The sequence below is a fragment of the Marmota flaviventris genome, chromosome 5 (assembly GCF_047511675.1).
Source record: "Marmota flaviventris isolate mMarFla1 chromosome 5, mMarFla1.hap1, whole genome shotgun sequence".
NCBI lineage: Eukaryota > Metazoa > Chordata > Mammalia > Rodentia > Sciuridae > Marmota > Marmota flaviventris.
The window spans coordinates 118,604,300-118,631,376 of NC_092502.1; the positions used below are offsets into that span (position 1 = coordinate 118,604,300).

General features: G+C 36.8%; 1 protein-coding gene across 5 annotated transcripts in view; it reads left to right on the plus strand.

Annotated features, from left to right (window-relative positions):
- The window catches only part of Depdc1b (DEP domain containing 1B), a 142,144-nt gene that overhangs the window by 112,270 nt on the left and 2,797 nt on the right, over positions 1-27,077 (plus strand). For all 5 annotated transcript variants that reach the window (XM_071612580.1, XM_071612581.1, XM_071612582.1 and 2 more), the window contains 2 exons: positions 19,298-19,464; positions 22,145-22,321. In XM_071612580.1, coding sequence (XP_071468681.1) covers positions 19,298-19,464; positions 22,145-22,321 — 344 coding nt within the window. The remainder of the gene's footprint in view (positions 1-19,297; positions 19,465-22,144; positions 22,322-27,077) is intronic.

Consider the following 27,077-nt stretch of genomic DNA (forward strand, 5'->3'; position numbering starts at 1 on the left):
TGATAATCTGGCATATTGAGGATAAAAGAGCCACAGTAGGAGGCAAAGTGATATAGGAGCCAGGTAGGGTGTCTTAGAAATGAGTGGCCACACTGTTGGTCTGTTTATATGAATAAACTATAAATTCATCTGGTCTGACCTATATGTTTTCAATAGGAAATGTAATTAAGTGCCAAACTTTAAGAAACAGCAAGTTCACATATGAACTCAGCTTTATGGCTAATTTTTAGAAAAAAATTAGAAGATCTGGCATCTCCGGGCTTGAATTTTTGGTGGCACAAACTGCTACAACTGTGCAAAGAATGCCTCCACAGAAGGAGCAAGTGTTTCAGGACATGAACTCCAGTTTGTCAGTCTCCAGTTTTCCCCATTGCTTCTAGGCCAGGTTCACTTAGCTCCTTGCTCTTATTTATTCCACTTGGTTGCTCCTGTAGGCAGCTGAGCTTGTGATCCCAGGGTTATTTGCTAGTGGATTGGAAGGTTATTGGAATATCTGCTATTCCCTTCCTCCTAAATGTTAAATCTAGAGATCTAGAAAATGCCATTCACATTCACTAAACTGATTATGCACTGGGTCATCTCATTCAATAGATCAAGATCTCTTCCTCTGTTTTTTTAACCTAGAAATATACATAAAGTTAGATTTTCCATTCTTTGGTTCTTTTGTCAGTGACTTTTAGGAGACCTTCTAGAAATGTGTACTATCTTTACTTCTCTGTCTTTATATTCTTTTTGTTATAATCGGGGTCCTCATTTCATGTTTTTCTTAAGGGAAAACAATTCTTTTTTCTAGAGGGGGCCAGTTGGTGTGCTTGATCAGATAGTATGCTCTTGCCTATGTTAGTCCAAAGTTCTTGCTGGTGGTGCTATCTGCAGTCAGGGATGGGGGCTTGTGACCAGAGCTTTTGAAGATGCAGATGGGGCAAGGTAAGGATGTTGAATCACCCCTAAATATAATGATTAATGTTTTATCATGATTGTTGGAATAAAGTGTGGAGTTAGGTACTCCTAAAGGTGGAAATTTAGGGAAATGCCCTAAAGTTACTTACTGGGCTCTAACTAAATATGTAAACTATAACAGTAATCACTAAGATAATTAAGAAAACTTGGGAATAAAGTTTGAGACCTTTCCCACACTGTTTTGGCAAGATAAAGGATTAAATTTATATAAAAAATGCAAATATAAAATATGGTTGATCTTTGTCTGATATTTTTATGGGTAAAGAACTTTCCTAGAATAAAAACAAAAGAAGTTATGAAAGTGCTGTAGCAGTGTGAGATTCTTTATTTAGGAAAAAATATCTCTTCAGCATAGGTGAATTTCTGTTTACTTTTAAACACTTCCCAAAGATGACTGTTTGCCTTTCCTTAAAAATCTCCAGAGAAATAGTCTCACTTGCTGTATCTTTCTTTAGGTAGGAAGTTCTTGCCAATTGATGTATAGTCTGAATCTTTTTCACCTAGTGTAAACCTTTTCTTTTTAATACCTGTTCTCAGTAAAAATGAAATTTGGACTTTTAAATTATTTTGGTTGCTCAAAACCTACAGTTAACCCTTCTTGAGTCTCTGGTTGAACAGACAGGTCTTTCTGGAAACTTCTGAACCTTCTCATAAGTTTTCCTTTTTTTTTTTTTTTTTTTTACTACTTTGTTTGAGTGCCCGATAGCTTGTTTTTGTACATGTTAGTGGATAGATAAGCCTACTTGCAAAAATAAACTATTTATGTTCCTAGGGTTCAAAAATAGAAATCTGGTTAAATCACTGGGAATGGAAAAAAAAAAAGAGAGAGAGAGAATAGGAGTAGATATTACCCAGAGCACTTAATTCTGAACCTGTCATATAGTCATTGTGGCCAACATGGCTTCTTGACCTTTAGTAATGTCACACATTACACATTTCCATTATTTTTTTAATTTATTTATTTCAATCAGAAAAACTGTTGGGTTTCCTTGAGTATTACTTATTAACCTGTCCCACTTAATGCTTAGTGAACTGATGAAGTGTTTTCCTGATAGAAAAAAATTTAAGGATGTATTTATCTAAGTTATTTGGCTGGATAATTTATTACATTTTCATTGTTTTATTATTATTTTATCAATAGAAATATCATCAAGCTCCTTAATTTGTTGACCTGGTTTTATCCATCAATAAATTACTCTGCCTCTTTGATCCCAGTTTTTTCCTTGTAAATGACAGTGATGTCTGTCATATTACAGATTTGAAAACATTAAAGTACAGAAAGAAAACATAAATGAGTACAGTATTAATGACCTGTAGGATAGTATCAAGCAGTCTAATATACATGTAATTAAAATCTCTGAAGGAGAAGGGGAATAGAATATATTTCCTCCTCTGTGGCTTCTTTAACATTTTATTATTAATTTCTATGAATTTGATTATGATGTATCTTGGTGTGGTTGTTTAAACTAAGATAGGTATAGCTAATAAAGCAGTCATGGAGATGAAATGCAGTATTTAAGAGTACCTGGGGATGCTCAGACTCAAGATAACCCCTAATTTCCCTGTTTCCTGGTACCTATAATTCATACCCTTTGAGTAGAATTGGAACCTGTGTCTTGCTTCTAGCCAAGAGCTCATGTTGAGAGTGATATACAATAAAAGCAATTTAATAATTATAAAATGATTGAAATGGTACTAAGTTCTCTGATGCCAATGGAATTAAATTAGGACTCCAGGTCCAGATGGCTTCACTGGTGAATTAGACCAAGCATTTAGGATGAAATAATGCCAATTATACAAAAAATCCTTTCAGAAAATAGATGAAGAAATAATCCCAAATCAATTCCTGAGGCCAGTATTATCCTGAGGACAAAAACAAACCAAGAAATTACAATGCAATATTGGATAAAACCCATTACAAAAATACATTACAAAGTTGCAAATTGAAAATAACAGTATATATAATGTGTAATATCATATCATAACCAAGTACCATTTATCACAGGAAGGTGAGATTGGTTTAATATAAAATTAATCAATATAATTTACATTGTTAATAGAACAAAGAAGAAACCATGATCATATCAATAGTTGCAGAAAATGCATGTGAAATAGTCAACACCTATTAATGATAAAATGCTAATAAGTAAATTAGGAATTGAAGGAGACTTCTTTGGCCTTATCAAGGTACCTATGAGAAATTTAATTTTAAGCTAAGAGAGGTATAGCTAACATTTTTTGTAATGGTGATATACTGAATGTTTTTCCCTGAGATCAGAATAAAGGTAAAACTCTTTACTGTTAAGTATCATTTTTCTAAAGGTCAGTATTAAACATGAAGATGAAATAAAGGGTTCAGGTTGGAAGGAAGAATTAAAACTGTATTTTTCATTCAAGTGTCTATGTAGAAAACCATTAAGAATCTGCTCCCCCCAAACAGCCACTTGAACTAATAAGTAAACTTTTTCTTCTGGTGAGTGCAGGGTCTCAGGTCTAACTTCTAGGTCCTTGATCCACTTTGAGTTGAGTTTTGTGAAAGGTAAGAGATAGGGTCTAATTTCATTTTGTTAATATGGATTTCCAGTTTTTCGAGTACCATTTCTTGAAGAGGCTATCTTTTCTCCAATATATGTTTATGGTGCCTTTGTCTAGTTTGAGATAACTATATTTATGTGGGTTTGTCTCTATGTCTTCTATTCCATAACATTAGGCTTCATGTCTGTTTTAGTGTAATACCATCCTGTTTTTTTTTTTTTTTTTATAGCTCTGTAGTGTAATTTAAGGTCTGGTATTATGATGCTTCCTGCTTTACTTTCATCACTGAGCATTACTTTGGCTATTTAGGGCCTCTTATTTTTCCAAATGAATTTTATTATTGCTTTTTCTATTTCTATGAAGAATGTCATTGGAATTTTAATAGGAATTGCATTAAATGTGTATAGTGCTTTTGGTAGTATGGCCATTTTGACAATATTAATTCTGCCTATCCAAGAACATAGAAGATATTTCCATTTTCTGTGGTCTTTTTCAATTTCTCTTTTTAGTGTTCTGTAGTTTTCATTGTAGAGGTCTTTCACCTCTTTTGTTAGATTGATTCCCAAGTATTTTATTTTATTTTTCAGGCTATTGTGAATGGGATAGTTTTCTGGATTTCTCTTTCAGCTGAGTGGTCGTTGGTGTATAGGAATGCAGTTGATTTATGGGTGTTGATTTTATACCCTACTACTTTTCTGAATTTATTTATGAGTTCTAGAAGCTTTCTGGTAGAGTTTTTTGAGTCTTCTAAATATAGAATCATGTTTTTAGAAAATAGGGATAGTTTGAGCTTTTCTTTTCCTGTTTGTTTCCCTTTAACTTCTTTCTTTTGTGTAATTGTTCTGGCAAGGGTTTCAAGGACTATGTCGAATAGGAGTGGTGAGAGGGCATCCCTGTCTTGTTCCAGATTTTAGTGGTCAAGAATTAATAAATGGAATGGTATCAAACTACAAAGCTCTTTATAGCAAAGGAAACAATCAGGAACATGAACAGAGAGCCTACAGAATAGGAGAAAATCTTTACCACCTGCACCTCAAATAGAGCATTAATCTCCAAGATATACAAAAATCTTAAAAAAACTTAGCACCAAAAACCAAATATCCCAGTCAGTAAATGGGCAAAGGAACCGAACAGGCAGTTCACAGAAGAAATATGAATGGAGGAGTTAGAGAATATCATGCTAAGTGGAGGAAGCCAATGCCAAAAAACCAAAGGCCGAATGTTTTCTCTGATAAGTGCATGCTAAACCATAATGGTGGGGGCCAGGCATGGGGTAAGTGGAGGAACTTTGGATGGGTGAAGAAAAGTGGGGGAGGGGGGTAGGAAAGGTGGTGAAATGAGATCTAGGTACATGTATGATTGCACAAATGGTGTCCCTACTTTGGGTACAATCAGATAAGTTAAAAATAGTGTTCTATTTGTGTATAATGAATTCAAGAACATTCTGCTGTCATGTATAACTGATTAGAACAAATAAATAAATTAAAATTAAAAAAGAATATGTGAAAAATACTTAACATCTCTAGCAATTAGAGAAATGCATATTAAAACTACACTGAGATTCCATCTCACTCCAGTCAGAATGGCAATTATCAAGAATACAAGTAACAATAAATGTTGGTGAGGATGTAGGGGAAAAGGTACACACATACATTGCTGGTGGGACTACAGATTGGTGCAACCTCCTTGGAAGGCAGTGTGGAGATTCCTCAGAAAACTTGGAATGGAACCACCATTTGACCCAGTTATCCCACTCCTTGGTATATACCCAAATGACTAAAATCAGCATACTAATGTGACGCAGCCACATCAATGTTTTGAGCAGCTGAATTCTTAATAGCCAAGGTATGGAACCAACCTAGGTGCCTTTCAACAGATGAATAGATAAATAAAATGTGGTGTGTACTGCTGCAGTCTGGCTGGGCACAATCAAGAGCCACTTGTCAAAAGAAACTAACTTTATTTTTAGAACCACACACGCCAAACAAAACAGCCTCTCAGGAAAAACCCTCAGAGCCTCAACTGCCACCACCGGCTTTCCCCAAGCCTCTCTCTCCCACACAAGCTTCTCTCCACCTCCCACAATCCTCCTGCTCTTGAGGCCGATTGGCTGGGTCACGTGGGTGGAGCCAAAAAAGTCCCCCAATGAGCAGCTGCGTGGTCTGAAAGGGCAGGGAAACAGCCCAATGAGCATCACCGCAGAGGAGCCAATCAGCTAGATGTTGTTGGGGCCGCGGTGAGCCAATCATCAGCCGGCAGCTGGAAGTTTGCTGGGGCCCCTTCGGCCGTGGCTCTCAACATCTCCCCCTCTCTGTTTAAACAACAATCATGTGGCTTAGGGACCGTGCCTGCCTTAGGTTGTCCAATAGTACATATGGTCCTTAGGTTGGTACCATTGCAATTGGATCTTACCCGTCACTGACTACCGGTCCAGTATACAGCCACACCTGTGGAGAGGTCTTTGTACCAGCGGGGGGGGGGGGGGGGTGAGGTTCTTTGCCTCACCTCTGTTGGCCCCCAAATTTTAGCTGGACGATCATGACAAGCAGAAGGGAGGAAGATACACCAAGCCAATTCACGGCTCCTTTTGGAAAAATTGTACCACCAATGACATCATCAGCAAAAATACCCCAACACTACCACAAGTTGCTGCACCAACAGATAGTTCACAATGCATACAGGTGAGCTCACAATGTGTCCAGGCAAGTTCTGCAAGCAGTTCAGTGATGGCTATTGTAGAAGCTGTAGATTGGTTTTATCTTTGACTTCACCAGCACTGGGATGAAGATAGGAATTCTGGCAATAATGGCTAAAGAAAAAATTATGTAACATTACAGAAGGCACTAAAAGAAAACAATTTTCTTAACAATTTACATTGTCTTCACCGGCACTGGGATGAAGATAGGAATTCTGGCAATAATGGCTAAAGAAAAAATTATGTAACATTACAGAAGGCACTAAAAGAAAACAATTTTCTTAACAATTTACATTATCTTCAAGAGAATTATTAAATATAATGAAAAGGAAAGGTGAAAGTAAACAAACAGATCTGTTAACCTTCTTTTTTGTTTACATATTAAAACAATCCTCAACAGTTGTTTACCCAATTTAAATTAAACCATATAAATCACGTGAAAAAAAAAATATTTGGATCCATTTTATCATGAGCGCTCATCATTTATGATATATGGACATACATACATTCAAACATATAACACAAAACACAAGTGTGCACACATAATATAATACATACAACACATAACATTATAGTAAAGGCCTTATAACTTTTTACAGGTGAAATCTCCATTGCAATGTTTAAAAACTCTATAGTCAAAAAATAGAACTGATCAGCAAAACATTAACCTAGGTCTGTATGAGCTCAAAAAACAAAATAGAACTTCATGATATGGCAAAGGGCAATAATAAAATAGATATTGAAAAAAGCATCCTGGTTCTGTTGCAGATGTAAGAATAGCCAAACTGGAGTTTTGGATATCAGTTGTTATGGATTTGAGCCAAATCATCTTCTTTTTGGTCTGTAGAAATCGCTTTAGTTAATCTTTCTGGAATCCAAATCGGCTGCTGTTCTCCCTGTGGAAACACATAAACAGACCCCCGACTCCAGACAATCACTGGGTCAGGACCTTGGTTAATCTCTCTGGAATCCAAATCGGCTGCTGTTCTCCCTGTGGAAACACACAAACAGACCCCCGACTCCAGACAATTACTGGGTCAGGACCTTTCCATTGTCCTGTTAGAATATCCTTCCAAAGTACCTTAGGCTTATGTACATTTTTTGGACACATATGCCTTTCCGCAGCACTAAGTCCTGATGAATCCAAATTTAAAAAGTTTAGAGTAAAAAGGGTTATTTTAAGTTTATCTTTGGGGAATATATACCCCTTCCCAATTCCTTCTTTTTGCTTTAATAAGTACATTTTAATAGTTTGATGAGCTCTTTCAACTATGCCTTGTCCCTGTGGATTGTATGGGATTCCTGTTATATGAGTAATGCCAAATGTTGAGCAAAATTGTTTAAAAGAGGTAGAAGTATAACCAGGGGCATTATCTGTTTTTAACTGTTTTGGAACACCCACAGTGGCAAAATTTTGTAAGCAATGAGCTATAACATCTTTAGTTTTTTCTCCGGCATGAAGGGAGCCCATCAAAAATCCAGAAGAAGTATCAACTGTAACATGCAAATATTTTAATTTTCCAAATTCTGGCAAGTGTGTGACGTCCATCTGCCAAATATGGTTAGGTATCAATCCTCTAGGATTGACTCCAAGATTAACTTGTGGTAAAAAGGTCACACAATTTTGACATTGTTTTATTATTTGTCTAGCTTGTTCCTTAGTTATTTTAAAACGCTTTTGTAAAGTATTAGCATTGACATGGAACTTTTTATGAAAATTTATAGCTTCTTCTAGTGTAGAGAAAATATGTACGTCATGTGTAGTTTTATCTGCTAAATCATTGCCCAAACTAAGGGCTCCAGGCAATCCTGTATGTGCCCTGATATGTCCTATAAAGAATGGATCTTTTCTATCCCAGATTAGACTTTGTATAGTGGAAAGCAAAGAGAAAACAGTAGAAGAAGGGGAAATCCTACCAGCATCTTCAAGAGATACTATAGCATTAACTACATACTGACTATCAGAAAATAAATTAAATACAGAATCTTTAAACATCACAAAAGCTTGTAAAACTGCATTAAGCTCTACCTTTTGAGCTGATTGTTTGGGTACTAAAAATGTAAAAGTTTGATCAGGGGTAACTACTGCTGCTGTACCATTATTTGACCCATCAGTGAATATATTTGGAGCATTCATGATAGGTGTTTTTCTTGTCATTTTTGGAAAAATTACAGGATGCAATGACCAAAAAGACAATAAAGGATTAGATGGTAAGTGGTTATCAAATGAAACATTAGATTTGCACATGATTATTGCCCAAGTATTTAACTCATTAGCTAACTCATCAATTTGATTCATAGTATATGGAGTAATAATTTTATTGGGAGAAATTCCAAACACTCCCTTTGCTGCTTTTATTCCTTTGAGTATTAATTGTCCTACAGCCTCAGGATACCTAGTAAGAATAGTGTTAGGAGAATAAGATAAATGTATCCATAATAATGGACCTTCTTGCCAAAATGCTCCTGTAGGAATATTTTTTGTTGGTAGTACAATAAATAATAAAGGCAAACTTATATCAATTCTATCCAAATGCATATTTTCCATATATGTTTCAATGATTTTTAATGCCTTTCTTGCTTCAGGCGTTAACATTCGGGGTGAATTTGGATCTGATGGACCTTTTAGGATATCAAATAAAGGTCCCAACTCTCCTGTTGGTATACCTAAATAAGGCCTTATCCAATTTATGTCTCCTAATAACTTTTGAAAGTCATTAAGTGATTTGAATTGATCTACTCGTATTTGAATTTTTGGTGGACGGACCATGGTTGAGATTAATAGAACTCCTAAATAATTAATTGGAAAATTTAATTGTACTTTATCTATTGCTATCTCTAGATTATAATTTTTTAATAAGTTTGTAAGTGTGGCATAACATTCTAGCAATGTGTTTTTATCTTTGTGTGCTAATAATACATCATCCATATAGTGAAATATTTGTAGTTCAGGATTTTGATTTCTAAGTGGCTGGATTACTTTGTTAACATAAATTTGACACATAGTTGGGCTGTTAGCCATCCCTTGAGGGAGTACTTTCCATTCATATCTCTGATCAGGACCTTCATGATTCAGTGCAGGGATAGTAAATGCAAAACGTGGACTATCCTCAGGATGAATTGGAATTGAAAAAAAAACAATCTTTAATATCTATAACTAAAACATACCAGGTTTTTGGCAAAGCAGACAACTGAGGAATCCCTGATTGAGCAGGTCCCATAATAACCATCTCATTGTTAATGGCTCTTAAATCTTGCAATAATCTCCATTTACCAGATTTCTTTTTGATGACAAAAATGGGAGTATTATGGGGAAATACAGAAGGTTGTATATGTCCTTCTGCTAATTGTTGTTTGACCAGGTCATGGGCTGCTTGTATCTTTTCTTTAGTCAGGGGCCACTGAGGAACCCATACTGGTCTTTCTGATTTCCAAGTAATTTTTATTGTCACAGTGGCCCTTTCTGAAAATCCAACCCATGTCTGTCTGTTCCTTGATCTATTTGTATTGGTGCTGCTATACCTTGTTCTTGTTTTTCTAATCTTTTTCCTTTCCTAAAACCTTGTCTAGTCATAATAGTGGGTGCATTTTGGTTGATGTTATTTGTTAATGTCAAACCTAATTGATCTAGGACATCTCGTCCCCATAAATTTACGGGAAGATGATCTAATACATATGGCTGTATAGTTCCTTCACATCCTTCAGGATCCTTCCAATCTAATACCATTGCACTTCTATGGGGATTAGTTGCCACTCCTAGGCCTCGAAGCGTTTGAGTGGCTTGTTGTAATGGCCAATGTTTTGGCCATTCTTGACGAGAGATGATGCTAAGGTCTGCACCTGTATCGAGTAGCCCATTAAATTCATGTCCTTGAATATTTAGTTTTAGCATTGGGCGAGAATCTAAATTTAAAGAAAGCATAGCCCAATCTACACCTGTGGAGCCTAATCCCTTGGAACCTCTTTCTACAGTACGACTGGAAAATTTATCATGTAGGCTGGGTATTATTAGTAACTGTGCTATTCTATCTCCTGGTGAAATTACTGATATACCCTTTGGAGAACTGGCTATAATTTTTATTTCACCTTCATAATCGGGATCAATTACCCCAGGACTTATCATAAGTCCTTTTAGAGTAGAAGAGCTGCGTCCCAATAATAAGCCTACTGTTCCTTTGGGAAGAAGTCCTTTCACCCCTGTGGGAATGATTTGAACTCCCATCTCTGGAGTTAGTACTGCTCTGGCGGAGGTGCAGATGTCCAACCCTGTGCTCCCTCTGGTTTGTCTGATGAGGGATCTGATGGACAATGTGTCCTGGGCACTACCCTGATGGGGTTGCTGGGTTCCTCCAGTGCTCCGTATATTTGTGGTTTTGGGCCCCGGAGCATTGGGCCCCCCTGTCCATTTTTTGGCAATGGAGCCCGATGCCTTTCTCCACGATATCGTGGATAAACACCTGGTCCTTGTTCGTTTTTTGATAATGGAGTACCCTCTATGGTGGTTTGAGAACGGCATTCATTAGCCCAATGTCTCCCTCCACGGCATCGTGGGCAAATACCTGGTATTCTACTCCTTTGATACCTAGTTTTGTTAAACCCTCCTCCAATGGGGCAATTCCTTTTAAAATGTCCTGTTTGTTCACAATTGTAGCATGTTCTTGGCCTGGCATCTAAAGCCTGTTTTACTGCAGCTGCCACAATTTGCCCTTGTTCATTAATGTCTCTGGCATCTAAAGCCTGTTTTACTGCAGCTGCCATGACTTGCTCTTGTTCATTAATGTCTCTACATAATTTAATATATGTGTTTAAATCTTCATGTTTCCATGGTCTAATGATATCTCTGCACCAACGATTCGCTTGCTCATAAGCCAGGTGTTTTAGTAATGGCATTGCTTGTTCTGTATTCCCAAAAACTCTGGTAGCTGTTTGAATAAGCCTATCTACAAATTCAGCATAAGGTTCATTAGCTCCTTGTATTACCTTAGATAATTGACCTTGTAAACCTCCATGTCCTTGTAAAGTCTTCCATGCCTTAATTGCATCTACAGCAATTTGTGCATATACACCAGGATCATATGCAATTTGTTGCTGCTGATCCTCATAAGGTCCCTTTCCTAACAACATATCTAGATTTCTCTGAGGATAACCAGCTGCTGCATTTCGCCTAGCCGTCTCCTTGCAAAATTCCTCATTGGCAACCTTCCATAACAGGTATTGTCCTCCATTTAGCACAGCTTTACACATATTAGCCCAATCTGCTGGCGTCATGTTCAAGTTGTTAATGGATTCGACCATGCTTACAGTGAAGGGTGCTTGAGGACCATAGGTTGTTACAGCCTCTTTTAGCTGCTTCACTGTTTTGAAATTTAAAACTTGGTAAAATCGCTGCCCTCCTGCCTCAAATACAGGGCATGTTAATATTTGAGATCTTGTCTCAGGATCCCAACTATCAACTGCGGGGGTTGGGGACCTCCCAGCATATGGAGGTGGCCTTTTTAGTTGGACACTTACGTCCTCTGGTGATAGAAAGGTGTTAGTAGCAGTCTCCTGTAGAGGTGGTGCTGTTGGGTGGACACTTACACCCTCTGGTGTTAGAAAGGTGTTAGTAGCAGTCTCCTGTTGTAACTTTCCCCCTGATGGCTTTTTCTGTTTTACACTTTCTTTCTCTGTCTGACTAACTTGAGAGGCCTTCTCTTTTACTTGAATCTTTTCCTCTGTCTGACTAACTTGAGAGACCTTCTCTTTTACTTGAATCATTATGTCTTCTCCTTCCTCTACCATTGTCTGAACTGAAGGCTTTGGACTAAGCAAACAAGATACGAACGTCCACAATGGCAATGTGCCAACTGGCAGAGTCCCTGGGCTTTTCTTTTCTTTTTAAATCTTCACCATGATGGTTCCATTGTGATATATTTAACAACTCCTCCTTAAAAAGCCATGGGCTACATTTTTGTATTGTATCAACGTATGCCCTGACTGTTCTTGATTTTACTGAGATGCCTCCTTCCTCTAACAATTTACTTAACACTCTTTCAGTTTGTTTTTTGCTAATTTCTGATCCCGTATTTCTACTATAATACAACCCAACAAGATGACGCCAAACAAAACCAAGACAGAATGAAATAAAAAGGGAACAACAAAAAGTCATTATAGCCTTTCTATCCTCCTGACATGTGCATCCGTCCTTTCTCCCTATCTGTTCCTCAGACGTAAATAGTTTTTCCTCAGATGTGAGCGGTTTTTCTTCCGTCTCACTCATCTCCAGGGACAGGCAACTTAAAACAAAAGTGAAGCAAAATAAAAGAGGAATCTTAAAATGGCTACCCATCCTCTCGCCCTGCCCTCAGGGGCGAGCAGTTTCACTTATCCTCAGTCGCTCCCCGTACGGGCCACCAAATGCCGCAGTCTGGCTGGGCACAATCAGGAGCCACTTGTCAAAAGAAACTAACTTTATTTTTAGAACCACACACGCCAAACAAAACAGCCTCTCAGGAAAAACCCTCAGAGCCTCAACTGCCACCACCGGCTTTCCCCAAGCCTCTCTCTCCCACACAAGCTTCTCTCCACCTCCCACAATCCTCCTGCTCTTGAGGCCGATTGGCTGGGTCACGTGGGCGGAGCCAAAAAAAGTCCCCCAATGAGCAGCTGCGTGGTCTGAAAGGGCAGGGAAACAGCCCAATGAGCATCACCGCAGAGGAGCCAATCAGCTAGATGTTGCTGGGGCCGCTGTGAGCCAATCATCAGCCGGCAGCTGGAAGTTTGCTGGGGCCCCTTCGGCTGTGGCTCTCAACAGTGTACACACACATGCACGCACACACACAATGGAATATTACTCAGCCATAAATAAGAATGAAATTATAGTATTTGCTGGTACATGGAACTGTAGAATATTATGCTAAGTGAAAGAAGTTAGTTCTAAGAAACCAAAAACTGAATGTTCTCTCCGATGTGTGGATGCTAACCCACAGCAAGCAGAGGTGGGGAGGGGAATAATCGGAGTCCATTGTATTAGGCAAAGGGGAATGCAGGGAAGGGAGGTGGAAGTGGAAAGGGGATTAGGAAGACAGTAGAATTAATCAAACATAGCTTTCATATCCTTGTAAATGAATATATGACCAGGGTAACTACATATCATGTACAACCACGAGAATAGGATCTTAATTAGAAGAAGTTATACTCAATATGTGTATAATATGCCCAAACACACTCTACTGTCATGTATATCTAATAAGAATCAATAATTTTTAAAAAGTGAACTTAGCCAGGAAACAGGATATGAGACCAATATACCAAAATCAATTGACAAATAAAAATTATTTCTAATAGCATTGAAAACCATGAAATACTTAAGAATGTATTATAAATACTTTGTGATAAATAAAGTGTGTGTAAGACCTGATAATGACAACTCTTAAACATTCCTGAAACAAACTAAGCTATTCAAGTAACTAGAGAGATATACTATACTAATGGACTGAAAACTGCAATTTTGATATGATGTCAATTCTTTAAAAATTGATCTATAGATTAATCACAATCGATAAAAATTCAAGATGTTATTTTGAAAGATTTATATAAATAAAAAATTTATATGACAATGCTAAGGCTCTGGAATAGCTAAAATAATCTGAAAACAAAACAAAAATCAGAGAACTTATATTCCTTGTTTTCAAAACTTATGAAATCTTATCATTAGGTGAGCCATTGTTGTTTTCATATAATATTTGAAGTTTTGCCGTGAAGTGTATTGGTATTCAGTGTGGAATTGGTATAAAGATAGACCGATGGGATAGAATAGAGTTCAGAAATAGATATACTTATAGTCAAGTGATTTTCAGCTAAGAAATTAAGAGAAAGGATAATCTTTTCAATAAGTGATTGTTGGTACAACTGGATATCCATATGGAATTACACTCATTTCATGCTATGCTCAAACTTTACATTGGAATGAGTCCTAGACTAAAATACAACATATAAAACTACAAACCGTGTAGAAGAAAACATAGAAGAAAAAAATCTTGCAATCTTGATAAAGATATCTTAGTACACTGAAATCATAATCCCTACAATAAAAATTTAATTGAATTGACAATTACAAGTAGAAATTTCTGCTGTTTGAAATATATCATTAATGAATAGAGAATCAAGACCATGTGAGAATATATTTCTATTGTAGGTGTATGACAAAATACTTACAGCCAGAATATGTCAAGAATTCTTTATGATAAGATCAACAATACAATAAAAAGGATAAAAATTTTGAATAGACATTTCTATAAGGGAGATAAGTGATTTGCTAATCATTAATCAATGTCATTCGTCATCTGAGAAATGCAAGTTGGAACCGCAGTGAGATACCACTGTGAATACACTAGAATGACTTAAATCAAAGCAACAACAATACAAGTGTTGACAAGGAGATGAAGCTCCTGGAGCCCTTAGGCATTGCTGGTAGGGCTATAAATTGATACCACTTCTTTGGAAAACAGCTTCAAATTTCTAATAAGTTAAACATACATATAATTCCATTTCTATATATTTATACAAGAGAAAAAGATTATATATGTTTACAGAAAGACTTGAAGCTGTATTCATATTATCCCCAAATTGGAAATTACATATCTATCAATAGGTAAATGTATAAATATTTTTTGCTGTATTGATGGAATATAATATTGTCTAGCAATAAAAATAGCAAACCATGGATACACACAAATAAACCTCACACAAAAATAAATCTTAGGAATATGCTGAGTGGTAAAGCCAAACTTAAAAGAGCACTGGGGAGCAAATTATATTCTAGTCATGTACGATTATGTCAAAACAAACCCCAACATTATGTATAACTCTAATATTTTAATAAAAACATTAAAATGCATATTGCCGAGTGAGAGAAGTCGGCATGAAAGGCTTTATAATGTATGATTTCACCATATGACATTATGAAGACAAAACAATGGAGACCATGCAAAGATCAGTAGATGCTAGGGATTTAGGGGAGGTGGGGGAAAACAGTATTGAATAGGTAAAGAAAGGGAATTTAAAATAAAAAAGAGCACATACAGTCTGGTTCCATTAATATGAAACTCTAGGAAAGGGAAATCTAGTCTACAGAGAGAAAGCAGGCCAGAGGTTGCCTGGGTCTGGGAAATGGAGAGACCGGACTGCAAGAGAGCACCAGTAGACAGACTCTTTGGTCTTGTGTTAGTCAGCTTTTCAGTGCTGTGACCAAAATAACTGACAAGAACAACTCAGAAGAGGAGAAATTTATTTGGGGCTCATGGTTTCAGAGGTCTCAATCCATGTCCCATTAATCTTCTAATGAACTAGAGATGACATCCATTTGTTATGGTTCTTGTGATTGCATCATTACTACTCAATTTCTAAAACTTTATAGACATTTTTCATATCATTTATAATCTTTGCTGTTTGTGAACATTGCATAACTCCTTTTGTGTTTTTCCTAGTGATTTTTAAAAATTTATTCATTCAAACTAATCATATTGGAGCAATCGTCTTTTGTCCTTAAAATCTCATTTTCTGCCGAGAGGTTACTTTATCAGTTAGCAAGTGAAAAGTTTTTAAATATCACATATGTGTCTTTAATGGAAGCTGCCAAAGCAGTAGTTTTTGTTAGTATAACTTTTAGAATAATGATAACAGCTAATTAATTTAATATTTCAGTGTGTGACTCTGCTATAAGCATAGTAATACACAATCTCTTTTAAAAGTTCACTTGTCTTCCTCCCTCCCTCCTTCCTTTTTCCCCTCCCTTCCTTTTGGTACTGAGGATTGAAATCAGGAGCACTTGACTACTGAGCCACATCCCCAGCCAATCATCAAATGGCTGTCCACTGCTTTGATAGTTCTCTCACTGATGCTGATGAAGGTATCCACATTCTTTCACTAAAAAGGCAAGGACATTTGAGTTGTTATAGGACCTTCTAATACCAGGGAGTCAGGAATATCTTTTGTTACATAATAATAATGCACTAATAAAAGTCATCCAGACACACATTGACCCATAGAGTACTAATTGTTGACAGAGACTGAGTTATACATGGTGAATTTTATAAAAGTATTTTATGTGGTGATGTTTGCATAGGTTTATATTTTCTTTCATACTACTTAATATGGTTATGCAACTGTTTAAGCAATTAGGGTTCAGTAGGGCAGACATAAATGATTTATTATTCAATGATATAGCTATGTTGGGATATTTCAGAATTTTACTTGCTTTCTCATTACAGAGGATCAGAGTGAAATTTGTTCCTGAATATCAGTGCACAATACATTTCTTAACCAGATTTAAAAGTTGCATCTGATTAATGTCATATTTCCCTCTGAGGTTAATTTTAATATAAACTTTAATGTAGTAATGGCTATGATCAAATTTATTAAAGTTTTTAATTTACCTGGGCTCCTCTTTATAGCCCATGGACTGCAGTGCAGTAAATTTATTTTTTATGACTGTTCTCAACATTTTACTGATTCCTGGAGGTTAAGTGACTTGTTCAAGGATTCATAATGAGGCTTACTCAACCCACTATTCTTATTCAAATCTCAACAAGGGTGAGTAATTTTATGCCTTCATTCATATGCTCATTCATTCATTCACAAAAATTTATTTGTTGGTTTCTATGACATATCAGGCATTCTTCTAGCTGCTGGAGGTATATCAATAGAAATAAAACTGACAATGATATCCTTCTCATTGTGAGCTTTCATTCCAATGCAGCAGGGGGGAAGAGAATGGTAAATAACATAATAGTAAATTCTGTAGTGTATTAAGAGGTTAAAAAAATCAACCAGGGAAGAGGTGCTGGAAGTATAAGTTTTATACCTTTTAGAATGAAGAAATGAATTGATTTTTAAATTTCATAAGTTATATTGAAATAATAGGTTTTGTCTTAAACCTTTTCCTTAAACCTTTCCAAGTAGGTAGCTCTGAACACATTCTATTTTTCCCCTCTCTCGGCACTACTCCATCAAGCAAAGCTATAAATGATGGTTAAATTGTAAGACCAACTCATGAGACCTACTTAATTCATCATGTAGCTTAACTATGGTTCAAATCAAATAGTGTTATAGACCTAACTAGTATTCACAGTGAGTTTTTCTCCCACTCTGGTAAAAATGTATGCCACATTCCAGCGGAAGGTGTTGGGAATCTCATGCTTTTAATTTTGGGGATAAGCACTTCTTCCTCCTCCCACATAATCCAGTATTGGGCAGCTGGGGCTTTTCCATTCAAGTTACTGATGGTGGCTCCTCTACTGCCAGAGGTAGGGGCCTGGCCTTGGGTGGATGAGGGATTTAGTGGAGCAGGGAATTAGAAGTCCTCTCCTCGCACTCCTCTGTCACTCTTCCTCGTTCTGCTCCTTGAACACTCTATGGCGTACTCCCATGCCACATCTTTGTAATTGCTCTTTCTTTGCCCTTGAAGTTTGTTTCTCCAGTGTTTCTATGGCTTGCTCTCACTTCCTTCAGGAATCTGCTCACATGTTACTTCCTTAGAGAGAAGTCTTCCCTGAAATGTTGGAAGTGTTTTTCTGAGCACATTCCTTATTCCCCAACTCCTTTCCTGCTTTATTTTATTTTTTCTCCATAGCATCTTTCTACCTGACATCACCTTTCTATATCTGTTCTACTCTCTGTTAGAAAGCAAGCTCCAGGGATCCACACAAGGATTTTGTTTTGTTCCTCACTGCTTGTCTCTTAAAATAGTTTCTGGAGTATAAACTGGCTTAATAAATATTTATTAGATAAATGAGTCTATTAAAATAAAAAGGCAGAAGCCTTTTTCCTTCCATGGACTTGATTAGGTAGAATTGAGAGCAGTTCTACATGTGTACATCTAGGATCAGAACCTGTGTATACAGGTCTGGGACTGGGGGTTTAGCTCTGGTAGAGTTCTTGCCTAGCATGAGCCATGGCCTCGGGTTTGATCCCCAGCACCACAGAGGGGTGGGGAAAAAGACAAGCTTGCTCTTCTGTTTTCCCTTTCTCTCCATACACATCCATTGCCTTTGGGTTGGAACCCAAGCTCCTTGGTCTGGTATTTAAGGTCTTCTGAGACTTAATTTCTGCCAACCTTTCTAGCTTAACTTCTACCAAACCCTCCACCCCCACCCCAGCCTATGCTGCAGTCATGCGAGTGACTTAAAATCTCCTAGTATGTCACTAGCAATGTTTCATGCAGCACCTCTCACATTTTTGTCACTTGCTTACAGGTCTCTCCTCAGCTCTTTAAAGGAAAGGACCAGGGATATCTTTGCATTTCCAGGACCTGCCACAGTTCCTGGTGTATCACAGATGACTATAATATTTATTCAGTGTTAAAGATGGGTTTGCCTCCGATACAAAGATTAGTTAGAAGTTGAAAAGGATGCATATAGAACAAATAACTTGGTGGAAGCACTTTCACTTCATTCGAGGGCTTGGATTTGAGTGTTCAGGGACAAATATGGTTGAAAAGAGCCCAATATTAGAATACCTTGATTTTTAACAAAGTCATTCCTGAGACAAGGATGGATGGCATAGAACATGATTTAATCAGCATATTTAAGTCTAGAGTGAGCCTAAGTGGAAGGATTATTTGACAGATTCTATTAAGAAGAAGCAGTGTCATTTGACAACAGACGGGCAGTGAGAGCTTTGGTCCTATTATTTAGTATGTGAGTCATGCAAGATGGTGACCTTGCTGATTGTGTGGAAACAACTCGTGGGGAGAATGTGGGTCAGCAATGGTGCATTCATGTTCTTACTGGTGCAATCCTGGACGTACTAACAGTGTGAGTGTCTAGGGTTAGGTGAGTGTAATTTGAACTGCTTGTGTTTCAGTGGGAAAGAGTGCTGTGAACTTTGATATCTGTCTGGTGGGAGGAAGAAATAGCTGTGTTTGTTCTACATTTTATCTCTGGTTGATGAATCGTATTTTTTGTGCTGATTTGTGGGTAACGATGGATCTATATTCATTTGGCCAGGTATAGTTGAATATGTGAAAAGACTTGATACACTTTTTAGTAATATAATATTTTTTTTAAATGTGAAAGTACAGAGTCAAGTAGGCTATAGATTTTGAAAGATAAAACTTTTTTGAATCAGGTTTGTTACAGAAAGAGAAAATGGCAATTGAAGCCTTTCAGATTTGTTGCCTCCTCCTGCCTCCTGAAAACAGGAGAAAGCTGCAGCTGTTAATGAGGATGATGGCGAGGATCTGTTTAAACAAAGAGATGCCACCGCTGTGTGAAGGCCTTGGGACCCGGACACTGGTAGGTTGATTATTAGTATCTAAGGTCCTTGAGGTTTTGGAATGAAATTCAGCTGAGTCCAGTTTACTGGTCAAATCCATCAGCGGAAGGTGTGAGGCAGCCTGCTTAAGAGTCATGCCATGGGGTTGGGGTTATAGCTCAGCTGTAAAGCGCTTGCCTCGCCCATGTGAGGCCCTGGGTTTGATCCTCAGAACCACATAAAAAAATAAAATAAAATAAAGATATGTGTTCCGTCTTTAAAAAAATCTTAAAAAAAAAAGAGTCATGCCAGCCATCCACCCAGACTGGTGGTGTGCTTCTGGTCTAAGGGTCTTAAAGAACGTTGCGGAAAGCAAAGTGTGAGTATTGAACAGATGCTGAGTGTGGAGATATCTGCTGCATCCTGTTGGACCCCTGTTTAAGTTGATACCTACTGTCAACACAAAGAGAATAAAGGGTGGATAAAAAGAGTAAGTGATTTATCAGGCAAACAACATTTTTTCTAACTCCATGGAAGTAAGCATTGCAACGCCTTTGTTATTATAACCAGTAAGAGAGATGCAGTATATACAATAAATTAAAAAGAGAGGAAATAAATTCTACAGTTTGATTAGACAACCTGGGAGGAGAGAGAACATGTATCTCTTGGTTTGGTCTAACGGTCTATGAGTGGTAATATTTTTCAGTTTTGCTTAAAAACACCTACTAATTTTGAATCCTACTATGTAATATCAACACGTTTTTTTTTTACACTAATTCATTTTTACTTGACAAATAATTGTATATACTTATGAGATATGATGTGATGTTTATATATATACCTATACACACACACACACACACATATATAGTAGAAAGATTAATTAAAGCTAATTAACATGTCCATCACTCCACCAACTTATTTTTGTGTGTGTGTGGTGAGATGTTTAAAAATTATTCTTCTAGCAATTTTGAAATACATAGCACATTATTATTATTATCATTAACTGTGATCACCATACTGTGGAATAGATATCTAAAACTTACTCTTTCTGGAAGAACTTCATATTCTCTAATGAGCATCTCCCCTTTCCCCTTGCTCTCTTGCAACCTCTAGTAACCTCCTTTTATACTCTGCTCCTATCAGCATGTTTTTAGTTTACGTTTAGAATTTACTAATAAAAATCTCTTCATTTTCCTCAAAAATATTCCTGGAGCACAAGTGGTGCTTCAATGGATTGAATGTCCTTTCCATATCCCAGTAACCACTACCCTTCTTGGGGATCCCTGGCCTAGCTTCAGAGAAGTATGGATGGGATAAGATCAGAAGAACACTCAATGCTCTGTGCAGTGATTCTTTTTTTTTTTTTTTTAAATCCTGGGGATTAAATCCAGGGTCATTTTACCACTGAGCTATATTCCCCAGTCCTTTTCTTTTTTTTTTTTTTTTAAATTTCAAGTTAGGGTTTTGCTTAGTTGCTAAGGCTGGCCTCAAACTTGTGAATATCCTGCCTCAACCTCCTAAGTGGCTGGGATTATTGGCATGTTCCACCATGTCTAATTTATGGAATGATTCTTGACCTCTTTTTTTTTTTTTGGTGGGGAGGGGCTGATGGGCCTTTGTGAAAAGTTGAAGAAAACTTTGCATCTATTCACTATAAGAATATATGTGTAAAAATTTGCGTATAGTTTGAGGGCATTCACAAATCCCCTGGGATCCATAGTTTCCGTGTTAAAAAAAAAAATCTCCATCTATGTGTCTCTTTGTATCCATAAATATAAGTGAAGATAAAGTATCATTTGCAGTGTGTTGAGGAAATCAAGTCTTATTCAACAGAGTTATGATTTTGAAATAAAATTGTCAGCAATACATTTGTTATCCTCTCTAGTGGAGGGTGATATTGAGAATTGAGTCATTAGTATAAATTCTGTGAAAGTATATATTTTATATTTCTGGTTACTATAAAGAGAATTTCATCTCTTAATGTACTTCTTTTAAAGTCCCATAAGTTTGTTCAAAGGCAATTGTCAAATGTACAAACAAAATCCTAGAGGAAATAAGTTAACTAGGAAAAGACGTAATGATTGAGGCACACTGTTACCAAGTTTTAAAACAAAATCAATAATGAAATAATAAACATTTATAAAATTTTTGCTTTAAAAAAATCAAGAGTGGGCTGGGGAGGTGGCTCAAGTGGTAACGCGCTCGCCTGGCATGCGTGGGGCGCTGGGTTCGATCCTCAGCACCACATAAAAATAAATAAAGACGTTGTGTCACCGAAAACTAAAAAATAAATATTAAAAAATTCTCTCTCTCGTCTCTCTCGCTCTTAAAAAAAATCAAGAGTTATATTAGGATATTAAATGACTAAATGACTATAAATTACTTTGAAATTCAAAGTGTTTTTATTTATATACGAATATGTCACAATATTCACAGTAAAACCCCATTCTACATAGCTAGTATGCACCAATAAAAATAAGTGCTATATGATCCAAGTCATGGTGATAGTAATTTTCAGAAATTGCTTGGACATACATCCCTCTACCATGTCTTTTAAACAGGAGATATAGACTTGTTTTTGCTGCTTTTGTGACAGTCAGCACCTATGGCCAGCTGCCTGGTGGGAGGTCACTCTTCTTTTTGCAAACTAGATGCACTTAGTTCAGAGGACAAAAGAACCAGCTCATCTGTGTTTTCTTACCCCTCCCCCGTCTTTAGATGGTTCAGACATTTTCCTGCTGCATCTTGTGTTCCAAGGATGAAGTAGACTTGGATGAGTTATTGGCTGCTAGGTTGGTGACGTTTCTGATGGACAATTACCAAGAGATTCTCAAAGTCCCTTTGGCCTTGCAGACTTCTATAGAGGAGCGTGTGGCTCATCTACGAAGAGTCCAGGTAAAATAGGGGATATTGTCTGTCCTATGAAATTTGCAGTGGAAAGTCATGTTACGTTGCTAGGCTTCTGGGTACATTGTGTTATAAGATTAAGTGAATTTAAAATAAGTCTTGGTATATAGTAAGGACTAAATGTGCTTGCTATTATTGAAAAATTTATGAAATGACTACTTAGATTTGTTGTATAAATCAGTGCTATGTGGTTATCAACATACTATATTGAATAAATTTGGGAAATATAGATCAATACACCAGAAAATAGCAGTTACACCAAAATGTTCATAGTTAGTATTATGGTCTTTCAGGTATTTTGTGTCTTTCTTTCCTTCCTCTTTTCCTTTCTCCTTCTCTCCCTACTTTCCTGCCTTTATCCCTTCCTTCTTTTCTGTTTTGTGACTTACTTTCTTTTACTTAACAATACAATAAAAAAATTCCTCACATCATTAAATATTCTTGACTGACACCAGAGCGGCCAAGAGCACAGACTTTGGAGCTAAATGTGTTTGATTCAGGACATGCCTTTTATTAGCTTTGTGGCCTGAGGCAAATTACATAATGTCACTCTGGTTCAACATCTACCCCAACCTCTGTTTGTTGTTTTTTTTTTTTTAATCTATAAATGAGAATCATAATAGTTAATTCTTGTCTCATAGGATTGTGTTGGAAATCAAATAGCTCAATACATGTACAGTGCTTACAGTAATGTCTGTCACAAAGTAAACCCTCCATTAGTAGCTGCCGTTGTTGTTGTGTTGTTGTCATTGCTGCGTCATTATTATCATTACTGTAGCACAGTATTCCATAATGGGAACATATCATAGCTCGTTTAAACGATGCCCTCTGGTTGATGTTTAGATTGCCTTTATTATTTTTCCCTGATTTGCATGCAATATAATAATAAATATTTTCATAGCTAGATTATTTTTGCCTGATCCATGACTATTTTCTAAGGCACAGCAGTACTTGGTCAAAGATCATAAACCATTTTATAAGAATTGATAGGATATAGCCAGAATCCCCTTTTGCTTGTTTTAATTTACATTTGTGTCAGTGGCATAAGAAAGTGTTAATTTCTTTGCACCTTTGCCTTCTTTGTATATTATCAACATACATACATACAACATTGACCATTTTTTGTGGATAAAAAGTACACACTAATTTTAATTTAATCATTTTGCCAATATTTTTATGAACCAAACTTTAAAAAAGTAAAAATTTTTTAAAAAATGGTTTGCTGAATATCTGCAAGGAATTGTTAAGGAGAACTATGTTGCTTTGTATACTGCATCTACATACATAGCCCAGGCATATATTGCAGCAGCTTGGCCTCATGAACCCCGTCCTGTCACCTGAAGATTGGAAAGCTGAGCCATGATGATTAATTTAGCTGTGAGTAAACATGATCTTGACAAGAGCCACTGTGATGTGCACTGAATAAAATCAGTATCCACTCAATTGTCCAATTACCTTTTCTCTCTTGGAAGACCTCAGTAGAACTGTCAAGCATGAGAGCCCATAGATCACAAGAGGCCTTGAAGAGGCCACTAAACCTCTGCGTCACATCACCTTTGAGTAGGACCTCTCGGAAAATGCACAGGGTAGACTGGACTATTCCAGTGAATTGTTTGGAGGCAGTTTCTGGGCTGACTCTGGGACAAACTGTGAGGTGGGCAATGTTTTTGACATCAGCCTTCTGCTGACCTGGTCTACAACCCTGTCCTTGAGCCCTTCAATCCTAGGTGTCTCAGTTTTTCTCATGCCCTAGGTTTATGGCTGTTGCAGTCTACCTAGACCTCACCCTTTATCCTGGCTCTTTTCTGTTTTTCCTGTAATTCAAATGAAAAAATAAAAATAAAAGGCATGTCCTGTAAGCCCTTTGCCCTATGGTTTCAATCTGTCTGTCTTAGGTTGATCTAATTGATCTTATAAACTATCTTTAGGCATGGGATGTGCTTAATGTAATCACCCCTCTTGGCAACAGACTTATTTTTAGTTGTGGCTTCTGGTGGGGGAAATTTTTTTTAAGCCAAATGAAAAAAATGAAAGAATGAATAATATAGTGGGAATACAGAATAACAATAGGGTGCTCTGAAATTAAGTGTTTTTAATGAATGTTCATTTATGCACAGATCTTGGTTTCCTTTTTCTTATTCTCCCCCCCCCCACCCCTTTTGCCTGGTGCAGTGTCTGTATATTTCTTCTTTCCACTTGACTCTCAATAGTAATGCAGGAGGGGATGGTCATGGTACCTTTCTCTGCCTAACTGCTTGTCTAAGGGCCAATTTCTATCCATTCCTGAGGGAGGGATAATTAGACCCTCCAGATATGGGAGGAGCCTGTGCGGTTCAGTGTGTTCAACATTATACCTTTTTGGGGGAGGTGGTGGTTGTTGTTCTTTTTAGACCTACATGACAGTAAAGTATATTTTGACATATCATACATACATGGAGTATAACTTCCCATTCTTGTGGTTGTACATGATGTGGAGTTACACTAGTTGTGTATTCACATATGAACATAGGAAAGTTATATCCGACTCATTCTACTGTTTTTCCTATTTCCATCTCATTGCCTTCATTCTCCTTTGTCTAAACCAATGAGCTTCTATTTTTCCCTTCCCCACTCCTATTATGTGTTAGCATCCACATATCAGAGAGAACATTCAGCCTTTGGTTTTTTGGGATTGGCTTATTTCACTTAGCATGATACTCTCCAGTTCTGTTCATTTACTGAAGAATATAATAATTTCATTATTTACAGATGAGGAATATTCCATTCTGTATTTATACAACATTTTCTTTATCCATTCATATTTAAGGGCTTCTATGTTGGTTCCATAGTGTGGGTATTGTGAGTTGAACTGCTAGGAGGTTACGTCACTGTAGTTAGAATGCTGATTTAAATTCCTTTGGGTGTATACCAAGGAATGGGATAACTGGCTCAAATGATGGTTTCATTCCAAGTTGTCTGAGGAATCTCCATACTGCTTTCCAGAGTGGTTGCACCAATTTGCAGTCCCATAAGCAATGCATGAGGGTACATTTTCCCCCCACATCCTCACCAACATTTATTATTGTATTCTTGATAATTGCCAATCTGACTGGAATCTCATTAGGTGCATTTCTCTAATTGCTAGAGTTTTGAACATTTTGTTTTTAAATTTCATTTTGTGTCATTTACCTTTTTTTTTTTTAACTTTTATTTTATTTTTTGTGGTGTTGGGAACTGAACCCAGGGCCTTGTGCATGCAAGGCAAACACTTTACCAACTGAGCTCTCTTCCCAGCCCCTGAACATTTTTTATATATTTATTGACTGATTGTATTTCTTCTTCTGTGAAGTGCCTATTTATTGATTGGGTTATTTGTTTTTTTGGTGTTAAGTTTTTGAGTTCTTTGTATATCCTGGAGATTAATGCTCTATCTGAGGTACAGTTGGCAAAGATTTTATCCCATTCTGTTTGCCTCCTCTTCATGTTCTTGATTGTTTCCTTTGCTGTGAAGAATCTTTTTAGTTTAAAACCATCCCATTTGTTGATTCTTGATTTTACTTCTTGCTCTTTAGGAGTCTTGTTAAGGAATTCTGGTCCTAAGCTGACATGATGAAGATTTGGCTACATCACTCTACTATGCTGACTTTAAGTCCTTTGGGTAGATACCAAGGAGTGGGATACTTTTTCTTCTGTTAGGCACAGGACCTCTTTTCTAGTGCCTAAGTTTTTGATCACTTTGAGTTGATTTTTGTGCAGGGTGACTGTAGTTTAATTTCATCTTGCTACAAATGGACTTCCAGTTTTCCCAGTGCCATTTGTTGACTAGGCTATCTTTTCTCCAGTGTATGCTTTTTGTCTAGTATGAGGTAACTATTTATGTGGGTTTGTCTCTGTGTCTTCTGTTCTGTACCATTGGTCTACATGTCTCTTTTGGCACCAATACCATGCCATTTTTATTACTATAGCTCTGTAGTATAGTTTAAGGGTCTGGTATTGTGATGCCTCCTACTTCACTCTTCTTGCTAAGGATTGCTCTGGCTATTCTGGGTCTCTCATTTTTCCAAATGAATTACACGATTGCTTTTTCTGTTTCCATAATGAATGACGATGGGATTTTAATTTGAATCGCATTGAATCTGTAAGTGCTTAATTTGAATCACATTGAATCTGTAAGTATGACCATTATGACAATATTAATTTCTTCCTATCCAAGAGCATGGGAGATCTTTCCATCTTCTAAAGTCTTCTTCAATTTCTTTGTTTAATTTTCTGTAGTTTTCATTGTAGAGATCTTTCACCTCTTTTGTTAGATTGATTCCCAAATATATATTTTTTGAGGCTATTTTGAGTAGAATAGTTTTCTTAATTTCTCTTTTGGTTGATTTATAGGAACACAGTTTGTTTATGGGTGTTAATTTTGTATCCTGCTACTTTGCTGAATTCATTTATGAGTTCTAGAAATTTTCTGGTGAAGCTTTTTTGGGTCGTCATGTCATAGGCAAGTAGGAATAGTTTGAGCTCTTCTTTTCCTACTCATATCCTTTAATTTCTTTCTTTCATCTAATTGCTCTAGCTAGAGTTTTGAGGACTATGTTGAATAGAAGTGGTGAAAGAGGGCTTATACCAGTTTGAATTGTTTAGTCATTATGTTTAATTTATCCTTAAATATTAGATCTTATTAAAGAGAGCATAGATTTTTTTGTTTATGCCGGGTGCAGTGGCACATGCCTATAATCACAGCAGCTTATGGGGCTGGACAGGAAGA